Raw genomic sequence first — 20,658 nt, 5'->3', positions numbered from 1 at the left:
TTGAGTTCTGTTAAATAATTTTTGGATAATTATTTGGTTACTATAATAATTTTCCTATCTTTTCTACAGACTATCTGAGCAATAGATTAAGATGCTTGTACTTTCACACTTTGCTAAAGAATTTAGTCCTTCCAAAACTAATATGCTCATTAAAGAAAACATTAAGCCTGTTCCTCCCCCTAAAAAAAATTGACTGTAAAAGTCCAAAAAGCTAAAATATCCCTTCTTAACACTGTTTGCTTGTTTTACTTTGCTTTTTTAATGATATATCTATTTTGTATAATTTAATCATTATTCATGTACCATAACATAGATAGTTGCCTCTGTTATTATTATTCTTTATAAATTTAACCTAGGGTTTATAATATTTCCTCAAAAGGGGATAACCATAATTTATTTAATTATTTTCCTTTTTGGGGCATTTAGATGCTTTTTTAATTTTTGCCTCTAATAAATAGTAATGCTGTGGTCTGATTACTATTTTTGTTGATAAACATAGAAAAAAATTATATTTTCTTAAGATGTATTACCAAGAGAAGAATTACTGAGAATAAGTGCTAGAGCAGCTGAAAAGAATTCATTGAATTCTTTACTTGAATTTGAATTTCTTTGATTTCTAATGAAATTGTATGTTTACCTATCTTTTAAAACCTATTATATTTTTTCTTTTGAGAACTGTTTGTTCGTAACCCTTGGTCTTTGTATTCTATTTTCCTCGTAGTTTTATAGAGTTTCTCATGTCTTAAGTAGCCTGATCTTTTACCTTTTGCTTTTAAGGAAATTATTTCCTATCACTTTACTGTTTGTCCTTTAACTATATCCCTTTTTTGAAACAAATTAATCATTTAATTTTCCCTTCATTTTTGGCTTGTAAGCTTAGCTAATCCCTTCCCTATTTCTTCCCATATTACTCATGGGAAAGTTTTAACTCTAAAAGTCTCTGGAAAGTATCTCATATAAAATACACACAGGTAGGAAGATTAAATTAAATTACTAAACACATTGTTATAAGAGAGAATTTAAAAATAAAAAATCCTAGGCAAGAAGTGAAATAGTTTGGAACAACATTTAGAAAAATCCAATTCTAATTATACACCTGTAAACTGCCTGTACTGTCCTTGGAGCAGTAAAAGCACACAAAGCACGATACTTTAGCAAAATGTTTTCATCCTAAGCATTGAATATAACTGGAATCTCAATATAATTTTTGCAAAGGCCAAAAATATATTTTCATTTTTAATCAAGGAAATACTACTAATTAGGTCATTATTTAATTTTTAAAATTACTTTTACAATTTCTGAAGTGATTAAAAATGAAATGTTACAACCAACCTCAGTTCACTGCCATATTCTATTTTAATTACAAATAATAAAAACCATAGGCCTCTCACCAATTCAACCCATTACATAGTTTTCAAGCTTCTTCTTTTAGTGTTCACTGATGAAAAGTCAAACCCAATATTTTAACAATTTTCTCCAGTAACTACTTTTTAAAATGAAATTTAATATATATAAACCATGCTGGAGAAAAACAGACTACAACATTAATAGAAAGTTCTAGACTTAAAAAGTTGAAAGAGCTGGATTTTCAAGTTCTTCTCCCACTACAGACATATGTTGAAAATTTCTGATCTGGAGAGTCACTTGAAAATTCTGAACTTCTATTATCTTAGTCAAATGTATTGGGATCCATTCCTACCTCACAGGGGTTAGATAATGACCAAAGAAGATCAGGGTCTGAAAACATTGGGTTAGATCATAAATTGTTTGATAAACGTAGTAAGAAGTTTTCAGGATTCTAATCTTGTTGATAGTAATACCTCTAAAAAATAATAAAGATAATTATAGTTTAAAACAGTCCACACTTCTCTGTGGGCCCAAGATGAAAAATGATCAGCTCTCATAATTTGGATTTCCTCACTTTGGATGTACATTCTATGTATCTTCTCTTAGCATCTAACTATGGTCCTAGTTCTGTCCTTGAACTATTCCCCAGACACATGCCATGCCTTCTGCCTCAAGCATTTTCTCTGCTTTAATGTTCTTTATTGCATCCCCTCAGTTCTACACTTTTGTTTGGAGAACTCCTACTCATCATTTAAATAAAGCTTACATGCACCAGGCATGGCTCTCCTGCACCCCAGCCACCTGGGTCAAGGCCCCTTAGTTGATACTGTGTCTCCTTTTAAAAACTAATTGTAATTGTAATTAAATCATTATTTTTATAATTTGTGCCTCCCTCTTCAGTTTGCAGTCTACATTGGAGCCTGTCTTGTTCCCTGTGGTATCCCTATGAAACTGAGCAGAATCCTGTGGCTCCCCACACCAATTCCCACCCAAGTACAAAGGTCCCTCCATGTCCCCTGCCTCTTGATTGTAGAAAAGCTGAAGTTTCCCAAGCCTCCCTGAGTCACAAAAGAGCAGGCTCAAGTAGTTAATGATAAGGACAATAGCGTCACAGAGTCTTTCAGTGTCTGATGCACATTCCTGAGTTGTTTTACAGATACTATAATTACTACCAGAGGGGAAAAAGCTAACTGCATGATGACCAGATTGTAGCCATGACACAAGCTGCTCCATCTTGAGCAGTACTGAATCTATGGGTAGCACAATTCCAAGAACTGGCCTCAAGAGAATGGGATTAACACTGTTGCTCATAATAATCTATATCTTTGTGGGCATCAAAATAATTGTAGCTTGCTGTGCCCATATATGTAAGCAGGCAACTAAAATTGTCAGCAAAGAGATGCTACAGAGCCATGTCAACTACTTCTACTAGCCATGTCTTCTACTCTGAGAATATGGTGCCCTATGTCAGCATGAAGAAGTTGTAGAAGATGGACCTTCGTCCCTAATCCCATAGAAATGGAATGATGTCTGACAAATGGGGATTTGTAAGAGCTCTTTTGCCCCTTTCCTGTTTGTCTATTTCAGTTCCCCTTAAACCTTAATTATAGAAACGAGATCACTAGGTAACATTTAACCTAACTCCTGACTTATGCTCTACTGAATGCGCACAATACCTTGCCTAACCTGTTGATTCTTTCCCTAAATTAAAAGAAGTAGAAATTAATAATTAAGTAGTTAAAGAATGACTAGCTTTCCACCCCCAGCAGCTCCCTTAGCGATCCTGCAGGCAGTCCACATGGGCAAGATAACATCTGAAGAAAGATCATGAGGGGTCAGCCAGCCTGCGCGCAATGGAAAACGATGCAGAGCTTGACCTCCTGTCTTGATGATTCGCTGAGGTTTTTCCCTTTAAAAACTGGCAAGGCTGAGCAGAATCTTCAGAGTTAGTTTTGGGACATGAGTCCACCTTCTCCCCAGATTGCCGGCCTTCTGATTAAAGCAACTTTTCCTTTCTACCAATACTTGCCTCTTGAGTATTGGCTTTCAAGCAGCGAGCAGCTGGACCTGAGTTTGGTAACACTTACATCTAGTATAGTGCTTGCTAAATACTGAACTGGAGGAAGAAGATCAGGACTTGTCACTATTGTTGGAAATGAACATCACCCAGAGAAAGGATCAATAATGAAGAAAAAGACACTAAAGTCTTTGCTCTTAGAAACATATGGTTAAGAGTTAGATGGGAAAAGAAGAACCATCCAATGTCTACATAAAAGAGTACTTCTTCTCATTATCATTTGTCACAACCTGCTCCCTTTTAACTTTTTATGCTTTGGTGCTTAATATCTAATGACTTTCCATCTGCCCCAGATTTATGCATAGTAGGTACCTTATAACAAATATGCATTGGTTTTAGTTGTTTCAGTCTATATCAAATTTACTATTATGCATATAAAGAAAAGATTTATAATATATTCTTTCTGAAAAAATGCTTTTTCCAGTAATTCTTTTTTTTTTGAAATTTGTTTATCCATTCACCTGTTTGGTGGACATTTGAGCTATTGCCAGTTTGGGTCTACTAAAGCTGCAGTGAACATTTGAGTTCAAGCTTTTTGGTGGACACATGTTTTCTTTTTTTTAAATTTTTTTTTTAAACTTTGGGTTTATTTATTTATTTATTTATTTATTTATTTATTTATTTATCTATGGCTGTGTTGGGTCTTCCTTTCTGTGCGAGGGCCTTCTCCAGTTGCGGCAAGTGGGGACCACTCTTCATCACGGTGCGTGGGCCTCTTATTATCACGGCCTCTCTTGTTGCGGAGCACACGCTCCAGACGCGCAGGCTCAGTAATTGTGGCTCACGGGCCCAGCTGCTCTGCGGCATGCGGGATCCTCCCAGACCAGGGCTCGAACCCGTGTCCCCTGCATTGGCAGGCAGACTCTCAACCACTGCGCCACCAGGGAAGCCCTCCAGTAATTCTTTAAAAAACAAAAGAAGACAAAGAGACAAGGAGGGACTTGCCTAGACTTTCATTCTTTTGGCAGAAGCTTTCTACTGGAGCCAAAAGGAAATTCATGGAGAATCCCTTCAATAACAGGCCCACAAGAGATATCAGGGCACCAAATGTTCACCTTTGACATTTATAAATTAAATTCTGTAAAGACTAGACATGATTTGTTTTTTATGGACATGGGAGTACACTGTAAGGTTGATGAGATATGAATAAAACATTATACTATTACTGATAGCATAGTTTGAAACCTATTTTTTAAAAATTTTATTTATTTATTTATTTTTTTAACATCTTTATTGGAGTATAATTGCCTTACAATGGTGTGTTAGTTTCTACTTTATAACAAAGTGAATCAGTTATACATATACCTATGTTCCCATATCTCTTCCCTCTTGCATCTCCCTCCCTCCCACCCTCCCTATCTTACCCCTCTAGGTGGTCACAAAGCACAGAGCTGATCTCCCTGTGCTATGCGGTTGCTTCCCACTAGCTATCTATTTTATGTTTGGTAGTGTATATATGTCCATGCCACTCTCTCACTTTGTCACATCTTACCCTTCCCCCTCCCCATATCCTCCAGTCCATTCTCTAGTAGGTCTGTGTCTTTATTCCTGTCTTGCCACTAGGTTCTTCATGACCTTTTTTTTTTTTCTTAGATTCCATATATATGTGTTAGCATACTGTATTTGTTTTTCTCTTTCTGACTTACTTCACTCTGTATGACAGACTCTAACTCCATCCACCTCACTACAAATAACTCAATTTCATTTCTTTTTACGGCTGAGTAATATTCCATTCTATACATGTGCCACATCTTCTTTATCCATTCATCCGATGATGGACACTTAGGTTGCTTCCATGTCCTGGCTATTGTAAATAGAGCTGCAATGAACATTTTGCCACAAACATGAAAGAATGCTCAACATCATTAATCATTAGAGAAATGCAAATCAAAACTACAATGAGATATCATGTCACACTGGTCAGAATGGCCATCATCAAAAAATCTAGAAACAATAAATGCTGGAGAGGGTGTGGAGAAAAGGGAACACTCTTGCACTGTTGGTGGGAATGTAAATTGATACAGCCACTATGGAGAACAGTATGGAGGTTCCTTAAAAAACTAAAAATAGAACTACCATATGACCCAGCAATCCCACTACTGGGCATATACCCTGAGAAAACCATAATTCAAAAAGAGTCATGTACCAAAATGGTCATTGAAACCTATTTTTTATATATTCCTTAAAATTTTTGATGAAAAACCACTGAGAAATTAAGTATATATTAGACACAACACGAAATATGAGTTGGAAAACATTATGGAAGCCCACATCAATCCTTTCACTTTATAGATGGGGAATCTTAATCCCAGAGACTATAGGTACCACAGAGTCCTACATTTAACCAACTTATTAAACCAGTTTTAAAAACCTGCCTCGCTTTCTTTCTTGCAAGCCAACATGAAGGAAAAAAGGCAATCTCTAATGCAATCCCTTCTCCCAAGACATAAAACTAGTGGATTCAAAACACAAAGAACTAAGAGTACTTTTAAATACTGCCTTCTAATTGCCATTGCAGCCAGTATAAATTCCTGTAATTTCCTGTCTATTCCCAACTGAATGGCATATTCTTAGTCACTTGTATCATTAACAAGCAAATGAAAAGCACACAGTCACCCAGCAGAGTGAATTTCCAACAGAACAAAACTCACCAACTCTGGCATTTTCATTGGCATTTGCAAAAGTATTAAAAAAAAAAAATACTCAAAACAACATTTACCATTTCATTTACATTACATAAACATTCATTTAACATTAACATTTCATTTAAACATTTAATTTTAAGCTGAAGAAGTGTTATTATTCATTCAATCCATGGGCATAAATACCCTAAGAATATCCATAACCAGTAAGTTGGAGAAGAACTGATATAAAAATCATAGTATGCATCTTCTTGGACAAAGAGCAAAACAAATTCTAACAGAAGAAACTTTTAGTCAGTTTTGGAACCTCCATCAAATTCTAAAATTAAGAATATATCTGAGCTCAACATTTATTGCACATTACTGTGACATGGCAATATGCTAGATATTGATGGTGCAAAAATGGAAAATAGGTCTTCCCTATTAATTATCTTAGAATTTTCTAAGGAAGGTAAGTGTATAATTTCAATTTAAATACTTGCATTCCCACAACACTCCCCAGCCTAAGCCACCACCATTTCTTGCCTGTGAGACAGCAATAGAGTTCCCCTCGCTGTACTCTGACCTTTCTCTCATCCTGTCTTGCCACATGGTCCCTTCCATTGCTCTTAAAATAAAATACGAACTCCTTAGCTTGGTTACAAAGGCCCCTGGGCTCTAGCCCTGCCTCCTCTCCAAGCTCATCTCCTCCCACTTTCCCGTCAGGTTTAATATGCTCCAGTCATATTCGCCTCTTTCTTTGCTGTGAACACAAGCTTGTTCTTGCCTGCGACCTTTGAACTTTCTGTCTTTTGTCTGAAATGCTCTCATCTGGCTCTTCAAAGAGTTGGCATAAGCTAAGATTTCATATATCACCTCCTCAAAGATGCTTAACCTGACTATTTGGTTTCAAGAAGTACCCTACTGCCCACCACATCACCTTCTAAAAATGACATCATCCTATTTATTGTCTACATAGCACAGACTCACTTTCTGAAAATACAACAGTGCTTTGCATCTTATACATATTAAAATTAATAAAAATCCTTCCTTAAGAATTTTAAGCTAAGTCATGATTTATATGAATTCGACATTCTAAAACTGCACAGAAGGGCTGACTAATCAAAAATATCTATCTACCTACCCAGCCACCTATCTACCTACTTGTCTGTCTCTCTATCTACAATGTTGTGAAAGAAATGGAATACATATTATAGAAGAAAAAGCAATGATGGTTATCAAGGGACCCAAAATTTAGTTACTTACAGCTAACTTGGGCAAATCAACTTCATCTCTCCTGGTTTCAATCTACTTATTTGTACAACAGGGATTATATTAGATACTTTTAAAAGAACTTTTCAGTTCTAAATTTTAGTCATTTGAAGCAGACTTTTTCCAAATAAAAATCATTAATATTCCTTTAAATGTACATTTTTAAATAACCTGAGCACAGTGAGATAGGAGTATGAGGCCCTCAGCTATGGGCTTCCTGTCTGTTTGTAGGTTATTTTGCCTTAACTACTGCTTTTTGATGCCTCATCTTCAGTCCTTTCCATTTCCTATTCCAGAGTGGGGAAAAAATACTGAAACTATTTCATAAAAATATATTGAATTATGCACTCATTCCTCCCTTAGAAAATAAGTGTACTTCTAATAATAGGTATATGCCAAAAAATTAAAATAACCCAAGAGTACTAAGAAGAATCAGTTTTACACATGCATTTACAGAACATCTATCACTGTTTTCCAAATAACATACACAATAAAGAATTTGTTTCACTTTCTGTTAAAACTAAATCCCAAAATTTCTCATTGGAGTAATACTCCCTATTACTACCACTGGAAAAAAATTTATTTTCAGGAGAATACTGTAATATAAAAAACAATAATAAATAAAAAGATAGAAGTGGGTAAAGACAGACAAGTCAGAATAATAAATAAGGGGGCTATCTCTTAAAATTAATAAATAGTGACTTTTTTCAGTGGCATTTCAGATGAAGCAATGATGAAGTTTAAAGGAACTGAATGTGAAAAATCTAAAGCATATAATAAAATTATGGGAAACAAGCTTAGAAGATGCAGTAAGTAGGATTAGTTTGAGGTTCAGAAAATGCAAGCACCAAGACAGGATAAAAAAATCCTATTTCATAAAATGACCAGAGGTCTTTTAGCACTCATAGAAAATAATCAGGGAATTACTTTAGCTCAGTAGGGGCACCCAAAATAATATGCATGAGAAAATCCTAATTTAAAATACTTCATATAAGAAAACCTGAAGAAGTAAACTAAATTCTGCAGCAAACTTAAATTAGTTGACTACTATTTTAACATGGCAATAAAACTGCATTGTGAAACAAAATCAGGAGTGGTGATGCAATAAGTTGTGTGAAATTACATGCTATGTTATGCTGGAAAGATAAAGTATCACAACCCTAGGTTTATAAACATATACACACAATATAAACAAATGGACCGGTGGTTGGTTAAGTGTATCCTCCATTTTTTTATTTCCATTTTCCACACTCATAGCCTGTCACTGATCTATTTTTACTAGTTGGGAAATGGAAGAAGAAATTTAATATTATACAAGCATATTAGCTTTATTTTCCCAGGATTTTTCATTTCCATCCGTCTTTAAGTTTACTACTTGATAAAACAAACACATCAAAGACAACAGTGGTCAAAAAATTTGTTTTTATTTTCCAAGGGATCAGCAAAAATAAATGCTTTTAGGCTCCTTGAAAGCCAGTCCAAATGCAAATATGGTAGAAATCAGCACATCTTAACCAACACCAAACCAGCTATATACTTCGCCTCACTGAACACATGACTCACTACTAATGACAGCATGGAGTGTGACAGAGTTGTTATGTAACTTCATTCCAGACTGATTAAGATAAACTGAGTGAGAGACACATCCTTTACAGCCTTTATAGTTTTTATCCTTGACCCCAATCTCAGGCATTTAGAGTACAGGCTGGGGTAACTCCATATCTTCCAGAAAGCAAGACTCTGAGGCCAAAATGTAAGCCTCTAAAACTTCAAAATGATACATTCAGTGAGCAATACATTATCATTTAGAATGAAAAGAGAGCTAATATTTTAATTATATACCATGCATCAGGCAAGGAGCAAGATGATTTTCTGACGAGACCTCATTTAAACTCCAAACTGAACTTGAAAAAACAAAAACCAACAACTGTGAAAATACCTTGCCCCACTGAAGTCCTATGAAAATTACTAAATGTAAACATAAGGCATAGCCCTTGTTAACGTGACTGCTTTGAACAAGAAGGCAAGACTATAGCATGAGGCTACATCTACAAAAGCAAAGTCAATGTCCTCTCAAAATGTTCTTTGCCAGCACAACCTAAATCTCATATCAACATTCACTGTAAACGTGGGGAACATGGAAAAAAAACTATCAACCACTCACCATAATGCATGTAACAGTTTCCTTTGGTGGGGTCCAGCTCAATAGCCTTCAAGAAGAATTTTTCAGCCTCACTCTTACGACCCTTGAAAAACAGAGAAAATGGATGATTCAGCAGTGGATCATGAGGAATTCTTCTCCTCCTGGGCCCAAATGAAGTAGACTAATGTCTACTTAGTAATCATCATCAAAAAACAGTGTTTTGTTTTTATCTAAATGAGGATGATCAAAGAGAATATGTTGAGAGAGAAGACTGAGGTCAGAATCCTGGGAAACATCAAGATTAGAAGAGACAGTGAGAGTGAGTTCATTAAAGACGTCAAAGAGAAGAGACCAGGAGAGCAAGAGAAAAAAGGGAAAAAATGGTTTCACGGAAACCAAAAGGATAAGAGAGTTTTCAGGAATGGTGGGAAACATATTTTCATTTTCTATTTTATTTTCTCCCTTTGATCTGTTTCTCTTCATTCATTTATTCATTCTTCCTTATAAGGAATGATGACTATTTTAGCTTTGAGATGATTTTGTCTTAATGTTCACTTTATTCTATTTATTTATTTATTTTTAACGTTCACTTTATATAGGAAGAAACTAAGTCACAATTTGTTGACTCTCAAGCAACTACTGCTTATCCTTGCTACTGTCATTCAGGACTACAATATTGCTAAATCAGGATTTAATCTAAAGCTAGATATTCTCCCTAGCTACAGTTTTAAGTAAACATTACCGTAATCCTCAGAAAAAAAAATAAGCAAAAAGTAGGGGCAAAGGCTTATATGCAATAAACTGATTTTTCATGAAATAATATCATAATCCAGGCAGATTCTAAAACTAGACATTCTTTGCTGTGCTATAGCTTCTGCACCAAAATTGACTCTAGAGTAACAAAAAGGGGTGACTCAAGGTAGGAGAACAGCCCAAAGAAGACCTTTCCTAAAACAGTTCTGTCTCGTCCTGCAAGGTTAAAATGAAGATCTATGCTAACTGGGTAGAAGCAAGGCACGGGGTGGTATCCAGAAGCTGTGGGTCTAGAGTCAAGAGAAACAATCTTATCTGTCTGTTCCTTCTAATTTAAACGCTATCTACCACATAAACTTCAGGTGATGTTGTTCTTTCCCCTTCACATATATTTTTAAAAATCACTTTTAAGGAGACAATTCTTCCAAAGATAGAGGTGTATAGTTAAGCTAATATTCTAAATTTCATGCAACTTTGACTCATTTCTCCATGACTTCTCCTTTTTATTCGTTCACTTAAAAAATTCACTCTGTTGCCCTCTTTCCTTTTACTAATGCTACTCCAGTCAATAACTCCTCTTTAATTCACAAGGCTTGTCAAATTTCCAATAATTAAAAATTAAAAATCTCCTGCGATATTTCTCACGGCACTTTAAGTTCAAAGGAAAGCACAGGCAAAATACTTGCTACACATATCACACTTTGATGAAGTTAGTAAGAATTAGCAAGAATCTTACCCAGTTAGGATTCACTAAATGATCATGCAGTTAAGAGCACAGATGCCAGGAGGCCGAGCAGCTCTCACACTTATGTAGCTACGTGAACCTTGGAAAATAATTTCATCTAGTTATAATTTTCTCTGTTACAAAAAAGAGGGCAGGTGGAGAACAGAGGATTTTTAGGGCAATGAAACTATTCTGCATGATACTGTAATGGCAGATACATGTCATTATATATTTTTCAAAACCCATAGAATATACAACACAAAGAGTGAACCCTTATGTAAACTATGGCCTTTAATTAATAATAATGTATCAGTATTGGCTTATTAATTGCAACATGTACAACATGAGCTCAAGTTGATACAACCAGAGAAGCTGTATAGGAGGGAGGGAGAGTATATGCCATTTCTGTACATTCTGCTCAATATATTTTTTGTAAACCTAAAAATGCTCTAAAAATAAAGTCTATTATTTTTTAATGAGGATAATAAAATCTATTTCATAAGATTACTGAATTATCTGAAAGGATACACATGAAGTAGCTATTACAGTACATAGGCATATTCTGAGTTTATAATAAATGTTAACTATTATTTATATGTAGATATATATACACATATTCATATATAGTATGCAATAGAATGCAGAGTTCTGAATGACAAAGAATATGTTTTATTATATACACAGCCTCAAAACACATGCTTAGCCTTTAAATCACCACTGGAAAATAATGTACAAAGAACTTGCAGAAGATGATAAAAGAAAGATGTAAAATGAAAACTATCATTGGTAAAGAGTCTGTACAAATATTATATGCAAAAATATAAAAGGGTCTGTGAACTTTCTTCCACTTAAGTTTTAAGGACAGAAGAGAAGAAAGTGGCTCATTTATCAATGTCACAGTAAACAGCGTAGTAAAATTCTTATGTGTAGTCCACTGGCAAAGCAATAGTATATAGCTTTAAAAAATAAATCAGAACTCAAAGGCCAGTAGTCTCAGGTTACTCAAATGAACCAGGTTATTAAAGACAGTGAGTCCCACCACCTCCTAGATACAAAACAAATACATCAAAGGCCAGAACATTCTTTTTTGGGGGAAGTATCAAACCATCATGCAAAGACCCATTTTTCTACTTTGACCACTATTTGGTCAAGTGCCAAATTATGAGGAAAATAAAATTCTCAGGACACTATATAAAATTAATTCAAGGGGCTTCCCTGGTGGCGCAGTGATTGAGAGTCTGCCTGCCAATGCAGGGCACACGGGTTCGACCCCTGGTCTGGGAAGATCCCACATGCCGCAGAGCAACTAGGCCCGTGAGCCACAGCTACTGAGCCTGAGCGTCTGGAACCTGTGCTCCGCAACAAGAGAGGCCGCGACAGTGAGAGGCCCGCGCACCGCGATGAAGAGTGGCCCCCGCTCACCGTAACTGGAGAAAGACCTCGCACAGAAACGAAGACCCAACACAGCCAAAAATAAATAAATAAATAAAATTTTAAAATGCATTAAAAAAAAATTAATTCAAGCAGATGCATAAGCCAACCAAACACACACATCACTGGGTCCTAGGAAGGGTGCTAAGGAGGTCACACTATGTTTAATCAGGCTCTTTTCACTATTATTGTTATAGAGGGGTAGCAGTTAAGAAAGTGGAGAAGAAAAACATCATGGCTCAGCAGGTTTTTCTTGGAGTCTTTTAGATTATGTCAGCATTTTCTGCAAGCAAGCGTTACCGAGTAGCCTCTGGTTATATGAACTTCTCACATCAAGCATCGTTACTCATTTTATATATTGGTTGGGATGTTTGGACACAGGTGGTGGTTGAGAAAACCAAGAAAAAGGGGCTGTGGTCAGCTGTGACAAATAAGGGAAATGTGAGTGGAGAGGCTCAGTTTCCGCTGCCAGGTCTATGACTGTTTTGCGTGTTCACTTGTAGGTTAAAAAACTTGTATCGAATGCCTTGTGCTGTTCTAAGTACTGGGGATATAACCATATAACTGAACAACACAGACTGCTCGCTGGCAAGTGCTAGTTGCAGGAGGCACATAGCAAACAACCCAATAAGCAAGGGGATCAGTCATAGAGCACTGAGGGCTAACAATGAATTTCTTCGATTCTCATTGAGAGAACCGGCCCAGAGCCAGACTAGCCTGTGTTTGAATCTTGCTGCCTCTACTTATTTAGCTGTGTGACTCTTAGTCTCTTCTTCCTCATTTGGAAAAATGAACATAATACCAATTTTGAGGGGTTGCTAAAATCATAAGTCAAAGGGAAATAACTAGCTTCGGACCTGGCATAGAGAGCTCTGACATTCTTTGATTTTTCTTCCATCTATCTCCTCAAAAAAATTTTATTCTTTCCACCTTGAATGCCACTGTCTGGTTCCTAATTACCAAAATTCAAAAATCCTTTGCAGAATTTTATGTCATGGTAGAAACTAAATTTCACGATTTTCCTATAAAATGTCTCTCATTCGCAATACTTCCCCCTCCTCCAAATAAAAGGCTCTTCTGGCTCACATCTTTTTTTAAAATATTCTTTTTTTAAAAAAATAAATTTATTTATTTATTTTATTTTTGGGTCTTTGTGGCTGCACGCAGGCTTTCTTTAGTTGCGGTGAGGGGGGCTACTCTGTTGCGGTGCGTGGGCTTCTCATTGTGGTGGCTTCTCTTGTTGCGGAGCACTGGCTCTAGGTGCACAGGCTTCAGTAGTTGTGGCACGCAGGCTCAGTAGTTGTGGCTCGTGGGCTCTAGAGCGCAGGCTCAGTAGCTGTGGCACATGGTCTTAGTTGCTCCGCGGCGTGTGGGATCTTCCTGGACCAGGGCTCGAACCCGTGTCCCCTGCATTGGCAGGCGGATTCTTAACCACTGCACCACCAGGGAAGCCTCCGGCTCACATCTTGAGTGCTACAGTAGATTTCAGATTTCCTGACTCACTGAACTTCACTTTACCAGCTTAATAATACTTAAACAGAACTGTTTTCATGTTATGCCATTGCTCAAAAATATTTTAATAGCACCCTGTTTCCACTCATTTTATTTAATAACCAGTCTAATTTTCAAAATATTTCACAATCTAGTTCAAATCTTCTTGGATAAATTCCTGTACCTTATCAGGCCAATTTCCTTATGTACCTTAACTGTAGCTCCTATGTTCTGCCTTAATTATTTCTTCTGGTCTGTAATGTTATTCTTTTTTTTTTTTCATTCATTCATATATATTTTATGCTTCAAGCCTTGGTTGAAATCCCACTTTTTTATAAAGCCCTCTGTGATGGCTCCAACTCCCAGTAATTTCCCTTTCCTTTTAATTGTGCTTATATGATTATTTTTTTAGAGTCATTACTATCACACTGGAGTCACACAACTTGAACCCTACAATACTAGACCAAGGGCTTTCATTATAAACTAAGGTGGTTGGCAAGTAGAATTTCAAATTTGCAAACTGTAATTCTCGGAAAGTATTTACAGTTTGTATATAACAATTTGGTGTATTCACGCAGGAGTCAGTCAAAACAGCAAAAACCCAGTATGCAGAAGCAAAGAGCAACTGACAGTGGAAAAGATTAGAAAGTCAATATCAAACAGACCTATAGGAATACTTGGCAAATACTTTAGAAATTTTACCATCAGAACTTTGAACAATTCTAGATTAGGCATTGTCTGCAGTTAGCATATTAGTGCTGATATGAAGAATTAACTGGTTGGATCTGAGGCAGCATAAATGACTATGGGATGAAGGGAAAGAGCTAGAAAGATGAGAAAAGAGGAGAACTGAATGGAACCAGTGCAGAGACATATTCCTGGCAAGGGCTGCATGAGTAACTAGGGGTTAGGGATTTGAGATTATCAATATACTTATCCTTATATTCGTATAATATTTGTAGCACTCTACTGAGTGTTAAAAACACAGATTCAAGATTAATATCATTTAAACTCATGAAAAAAAGCATCCTCAATCAGGACTAGGCTTGGTCAGGTCCTCTTCTGACTGGCAGCAATAAAACATACACATGTAAGATAAATATTCAGTAAAGTTTAGATAGCCTGTTGCACAGCATAAAATTAGTTTCCAGCACATTTATTTTGTTTTATAATTAAACTGTATGCTACTGCCCCTGTTCAGAAAGAGGTGCCCACCTGAGCGGGTATACAAGGCAAACAGTTTCTCTTCTGAGGGCTGATCAACGTTTTTTCCAACTACAAAGTGAAGAAATATAAAAACAGATACTTATATATTTACACACACACACACACACAAACCTGGAGCTCCTACTCAAGGAAGCACTTGGTAATATTAAACATGAGAAAATTTTATACTATTAATGGCTTCAGCTTGAATTGTCTTATTTTTAAAAGTTAACCATATACCAAATTTTGTACCAATTTTTGGTAACAAATCACTCATTATATCTACCACCCTACACACAGTGTGTTTTGATGCCACAGCTCAGAACTGCTATTTTATTGAATGACCTGAAAACATCAAGACTTTGCATTGTTGCATTGCATTATAAATATATATATAAATATATAATATAATTAGTGTATTAATCTTGTCCTCTAAACTAGATTACTCCCATAAGACTTTACTTTTTCATCTATAGCCATCCAAGTGTTCTATAAATATAATTACCAGTCAACAAATGAACAGGCTACCACTATTTTCTTGTATACAACTTAATAGCATATAGTTACTCCTTAGTTATTTAGTTCACATGGTTACATGTTTTCAGTAAACTACAGAGCTATGAATAAAGCAGTGATTTCTACACTTTACTTCTGGAAACTGTCACATGAACCAAGGTCTATAAAACTATAAAAAGTGTTCCTCAGAGCTAGCCTGATTCTCAACCAAATATTTATATCCTAATAAGGGACTACCTGTGTCTTCAGCATTGGTAAGAAAACCAGTTAGAATAACATAAAAAACAAACCAGAGGATTTCCCTTAGGTGGCCCTACTCATATTTAGAGGCTGCTGTAAGTTTAGTGTAAAGAGTCTTCTTCTGCAATTGTGTATCCAGCAGTCACTCTCATACGTAGTGTCTACTTTGGGGGAAAGTCTGACAATGGTGAATGTCAGTCATTTTTCACAACAAATGAAAATCACATCTTCATTTCACATTCAAGAGTGTATCTACACAGATAAGAAACAAGAAAGGGAAGCAGCCAATAAAACGGGTCCAAAAGCTTATATGTAGTTTGGTAAATGTGTTGTTTACAGCTGCATTATAGTTTAATGAGTGCAAAAGGAAAAGCAATCAAATAGCCTTGAAAAATTAATTTGTGAAGGCCACCATTTACAAATAGAAGAAGTGTTGTTTCATGGTCTATCTTAACATCACAGTGTTTGTATGCGAAGTGTCTTCAGGATAAAAAAGGTTTTCCTCATCACAAGAAAAATATCATTAAAAAAAAAATCTAACAGTTGAACTAATTCTTACTAACCAAGAAGATTTACATCAAACCATTTAGTTCTAAAGTCCCTCCAAGTCATTATATATAATCAGCCAGAGATAACCTTAGAGGCAAAGTGAAGGGACAGGGGCAGTGGTAACTTTCATGATGAAATACTTTATCTCTATACTACTAAAATATTTCCCATCAAATTATCAGGGGCCTAAAACTTGACCATGACATTTTTTTTTTTTAGGGACAGAATAGCATTTCTTCTGGAAAGCTTTAAAATATAACAGAATAAGGCTACCATAAACAAAAATGAATGTGGCTAAATAGCTTACTGATAATAGTTTGTGTTTCTCCTCCTTGAAATGTCCCTCAAGTTTCACTTTCTATAAATGTCAGGCCTTTTCCTGATCTCTTTTCCTAAACGTCCCAAAGCAGAAGCTGCCTGAAAGATACCTGGAGTATACTGTCATAAGCCTAAGCTCACAGAAAAGGCATGTCAAATGACATTGAGGGCAGCTAGTGGTGACAGGGAGTGCCCTCTCAGTGTCCAGGGGCTGCATCCAGAGTAGGCGTTGAGACCTCAGCAGGGAGGCATGGCTCTGGGGTACACCTAGAGCAAGGCTGGACCCCAGAACCACAACTCCCAACCTGAGCAAAGCTTCTCTGAAACCCGTCCTGGGTCCTACTGCAGAGCCATCAGACTTCAAGGTGAAGAAATCTGCTCAGACCAAGCTGCCCAGGGCAGCCTCCTTCCCAGCTTTTTGAACACCGTTAAGCCTCCCAGATTTAGGTGAACTTTTGGAAGGGGAGGAGGCCACAAAACTGGCTGAAAGGAAACGGCGGACCAAGTGGGATGAAAGACTGCAGTGGACTGAATTTCCCTCAAAGAAGTTAAAGTGGATTATCCGCGTGCAGCTGGGGCTCTGGCTCGAATGTCAGACATGTTACACGAGCAATAGGCACAAATAAGCAGTTTGCAAATACCAAAAAATAATGTTCGATATCCCTGTAAAAACATATTAAACTTACTCAATATTCAGTTTACCTAAAATGTAAATTAATACATTGAGATGTTATTAATCATCTATCAGTGAAGTTGCCCCAATATTATAGAACTCAGTATTCCTGAGGGTTCATAAAAACCAGCACTCAGCTAACACACAGCTAAAACATAGTAAAAGATAATAAGATCTTCCTGGGAGCAATCTGATATGTATCAAAGCTCTTAAGTCATAGGTATATCTTGGCCAAACAGTTCTATCTCTAGGCATTTGTCCTAAGGAAATATCTGTAAATACTGAGAGGTAGCTATTTATTTTCACTGCAGTATTGTTTATACAAATTCAGTGTCTACCAGCATAGACCTGGTTAACCAAATGTCATTTCAGTGAAATATTATGTATCTACTAAAATGATCTTGTAGAAATTATTGAAACTACAAGAGATTTCCATGATCTGTTGCTAAATGAAATAAGCAGGTTGTAAGTTTCTGTTTATGTCCTAATTACATTTAAAAAACAAAAAGAATATTTTAAAAAGGAGGCTAGCACTACCTGTATCACTGACTCATTTTACTGCAGGAGTTCAAAGGTGAATGAGAGGGTTGGTCCTTTGGTATTTCAAGACTGACAGGGAGGGAAGTACACTTCTAGATTAGACTGTTAAAAAATAGTGCTGTGTTAGTGTCAAACTAAGTGTCCTGAGAACACAGAACAACTTAGTCCACTGAAAAGGGAAAGAGAATGCTTCAGAGATGTGACTTTCACTCCACAGAAATGGATTAAGCTCCTGCTATGTAACAGGCTGTATTCCAGATCCTGGTAATCAAGACGAAGTTCCTGCCCTTTTGCAGTTCACATTCTGGTGGTGAAATGATAGTTCACACACGAGCAGGTGACTCTGTCTGTCTGAAGTAGTTGGTACAAAAAAAAAAAAAAAATAACACAGGCTAAGGGAAGAGAGCAACACACGCTGGGGTGGGATGATGTCTGATAAAGTGGTCAAGAAAGGCCTCTGGTAACACTGGAGAAGTGACCTAAGTAAAGGGAGTGAGTGAACCATGCAAAGATCTGGCAAGTTTGGAATTTTAGGGACTAACAAGAAAACCAATATGATGGCAGGGGAGTAAATGCCGCAAAGAATCACAGGAAATGAGTGTGAGAGACAGGAGCGACCAGACTGTGTAGAGCAAAGTAGGCACGGTAAGGAGTTTGGAATTAATTTTTCTTTTTTGGTAGTAAAAAAAATCACAGTTTCAACATCGGATGCCACATGTTGCTTTGACTCATATCATTTCCTTGGTGTTAACCAGCAAAGCATCAAACAGCCTCTGGGAACTGCACAAAATATGGAACACCTCATCAATGTGTGTCATCCTTGCGTGGGGGCCATGCTAATCCTCTCTGTGTCATTTCAATTTTAGTGTACATGCTGCTGAGGCAAGCCCTGGAATTTCTTTTGACTAGGAAGGAACACGACAGAGGACTTTAAATAGAGGTACAACATGATCTCACATATTTTTACAAAAACACTGGAGATCTTGGCTGGAAAACTGACTGTAGGGGGCACAGAAAACAGGGAGACCACGTAGGAGGTTATTAATACTCCATGGCTAAGACTAGGGTGAAAGAAGTGGAAACAGTGAGATGTGGTTAGATTCGGAATATCTCGCAGATAGGTGACTGATGGATTGGGTATGTTCTGTTTGATTGAAATGCTAGGGCAGGAGAGTATGGAGGACTAATTTAGAAAGACTGGCCAGAAAGGAGGTCATAGACCAAGCCTTGGCAAGAACACCAGATATCTAGTACCTTCCCTGAGAAGAAAGTAAAAGAAAACTTGGAAGAATGCCAAGAGGAAAGCAAAAAAAGGGCAAAAACAAAACCAAAAAACTCTTCTATTTCAATCATGTTTTCAATAAAAGAGAAGAAAAAGATTTTAAATAACTATTTAAAATAAGTAGCTTGCTTTCCATAGATATTTAAAATATTTGATCAATAAAAATTAAATTCTATGTTGCTTTCTACACAGCTTTGACATTAGGAGTTAAAAGTTAGATTTTAAGGTATAAATACAAATAGCTAATTTCTGAAACATTCTATAACTGAAGGTGTTTAACTTATTCAGATTTCTTGTTATATAACAAATTTTTACTTCCTTTCTACATCTGTTCACTTGTATATTTTCCCTTCAAGCTTAAAGAGGTCATCCACACACACTGTAATAACATTTCAGTGGAAGGTAATTAATTTGATAGGCTACAACCACATCTTAAGCTCCATCTGGGCAAATTGCTTAGGCTGTTACATTGCATTGCTGTACTAAAGTCAAAGTCAAGTTAAAGCCAACATCTTACTACAACTCTTCTCCATCCATAGTATCAATTTATGAGAAGAGAATTCAGATATTTTATTAAAATGTCTAAGGAAGTTGCGGTGAAGTAAGCAGAAATTTTGTTTGGATCAAATGTATAATTAAATTGCAGATAAATGTATCCTAAAATGTACTTTAAAATTATGAAATCATTTTTAAATATCAAAATAAGCTATTTTTAGACTTCAGAATAACACAGAATTTATCTTTGACTCACAAATTAAATAGAAAAATATCTGTTTGTAATTAAAACAATGAACTTTTAGCAGTTCATTAAATTTATCCGTTGATTTCCTTAATCCAACAAATATTTATTGGGAACTGTGTTAAGCTCTAGGATGAAAATGGTGAATAAGGACATAACCCTTGCCCTCCTGAAGAGTCCAAAACTGTAGCTGTTAGGAGTACAACACAAATAAGGGCTGTACATTTCACTGAGAACTAGTTGAAGTATTCAGGAAAGGTTTCCAAAAGAACTCCTGCTTGCTCTAACAATCTGAGAGCTGTGTATGATTAACTAGTTGTATGATCTAGTTGGAGGGTAGACAAAAGTATCTGAAGTAGAGACATAGCAAAGGTAAAATCTCTGTAGCAAAAACACTGCATGAGCCCAGGGTGAGGGAGACAGAGAGAAGGAGTAGAGGTGGGCCATGCGAAAAGTTCGGAGGGGTAGAGCCCGCCTGGCGAATAGATTACATGAAGGAATTTGTCCTTATCTGCTTTGTCAATATCGCTCTGAGGGTTGTGTGGATAACGGTTGTAATGGGAACAGAAGGGATGCAGGCAGATTAATCCAGGCTTTTAAAAGAGAGTGATGGGGCTGATAATGGAGATGAAGATTAGTGGACTGACAGAAGGGATATTTAGGTAATACAGATAGGATTACATGATGGATAGGAGAGGGATGGGGTGTGAGATAGAGGTCACAAAGGTGACCTCTA

At 36.5% G+C, this 20,658-nt stretch overlaps 1 protein-coding gene across 7 annotated transcripts in view; it reads right to left on the bottom strand.

Moving 5' to 3' along the window:
* TMTC2 (transmembrane O-mannosyltransferase targeting cadherins 2) overlaps window positions 1-20,658 on the bottom strand; it is an 889,086-nt gene that overhangs the window by 553,807 nt on the left and 314,621 nt on the right. For all 7 annotated transcript variants that reach the window (XR_014233387.1, XM_082350739.1, XM_082350740.1 and 4 more), the window contains exon 9: window positions 9,482-9,563. Coding sequence is in view for 6 of the 7 variants with exons in the window: in XM_082350739.1 (XP_082206865.1) it covers window positions 9,482-9,563 (82 nt within the window). In the remaining variant the exon portion in view is untranslated. The remainder of the gene's footprint in view (window positions 1-9,481; window positions 9,564-20,658) is intronic.

The sequence above is a fragment of the Balaenoptera borealis genome (genome assembly GCF_965194805.1).
Source record: "Balaenoptera borealis genome assembly, chromosome: 13".
NCBI classification, from domain to species: domain Eukaryota; kingdom Metazoa; phylum Chordata; class Mammalia; order Artiodactyla; family Balaenopteridae; genus Balaenoptera; species Balaenoptera borealis.
The sequence above is the reverse complement of the archived record's forward strand: the minus strand, read 5'-3'. Positions and strand labels throughout refer to the sequence as shown.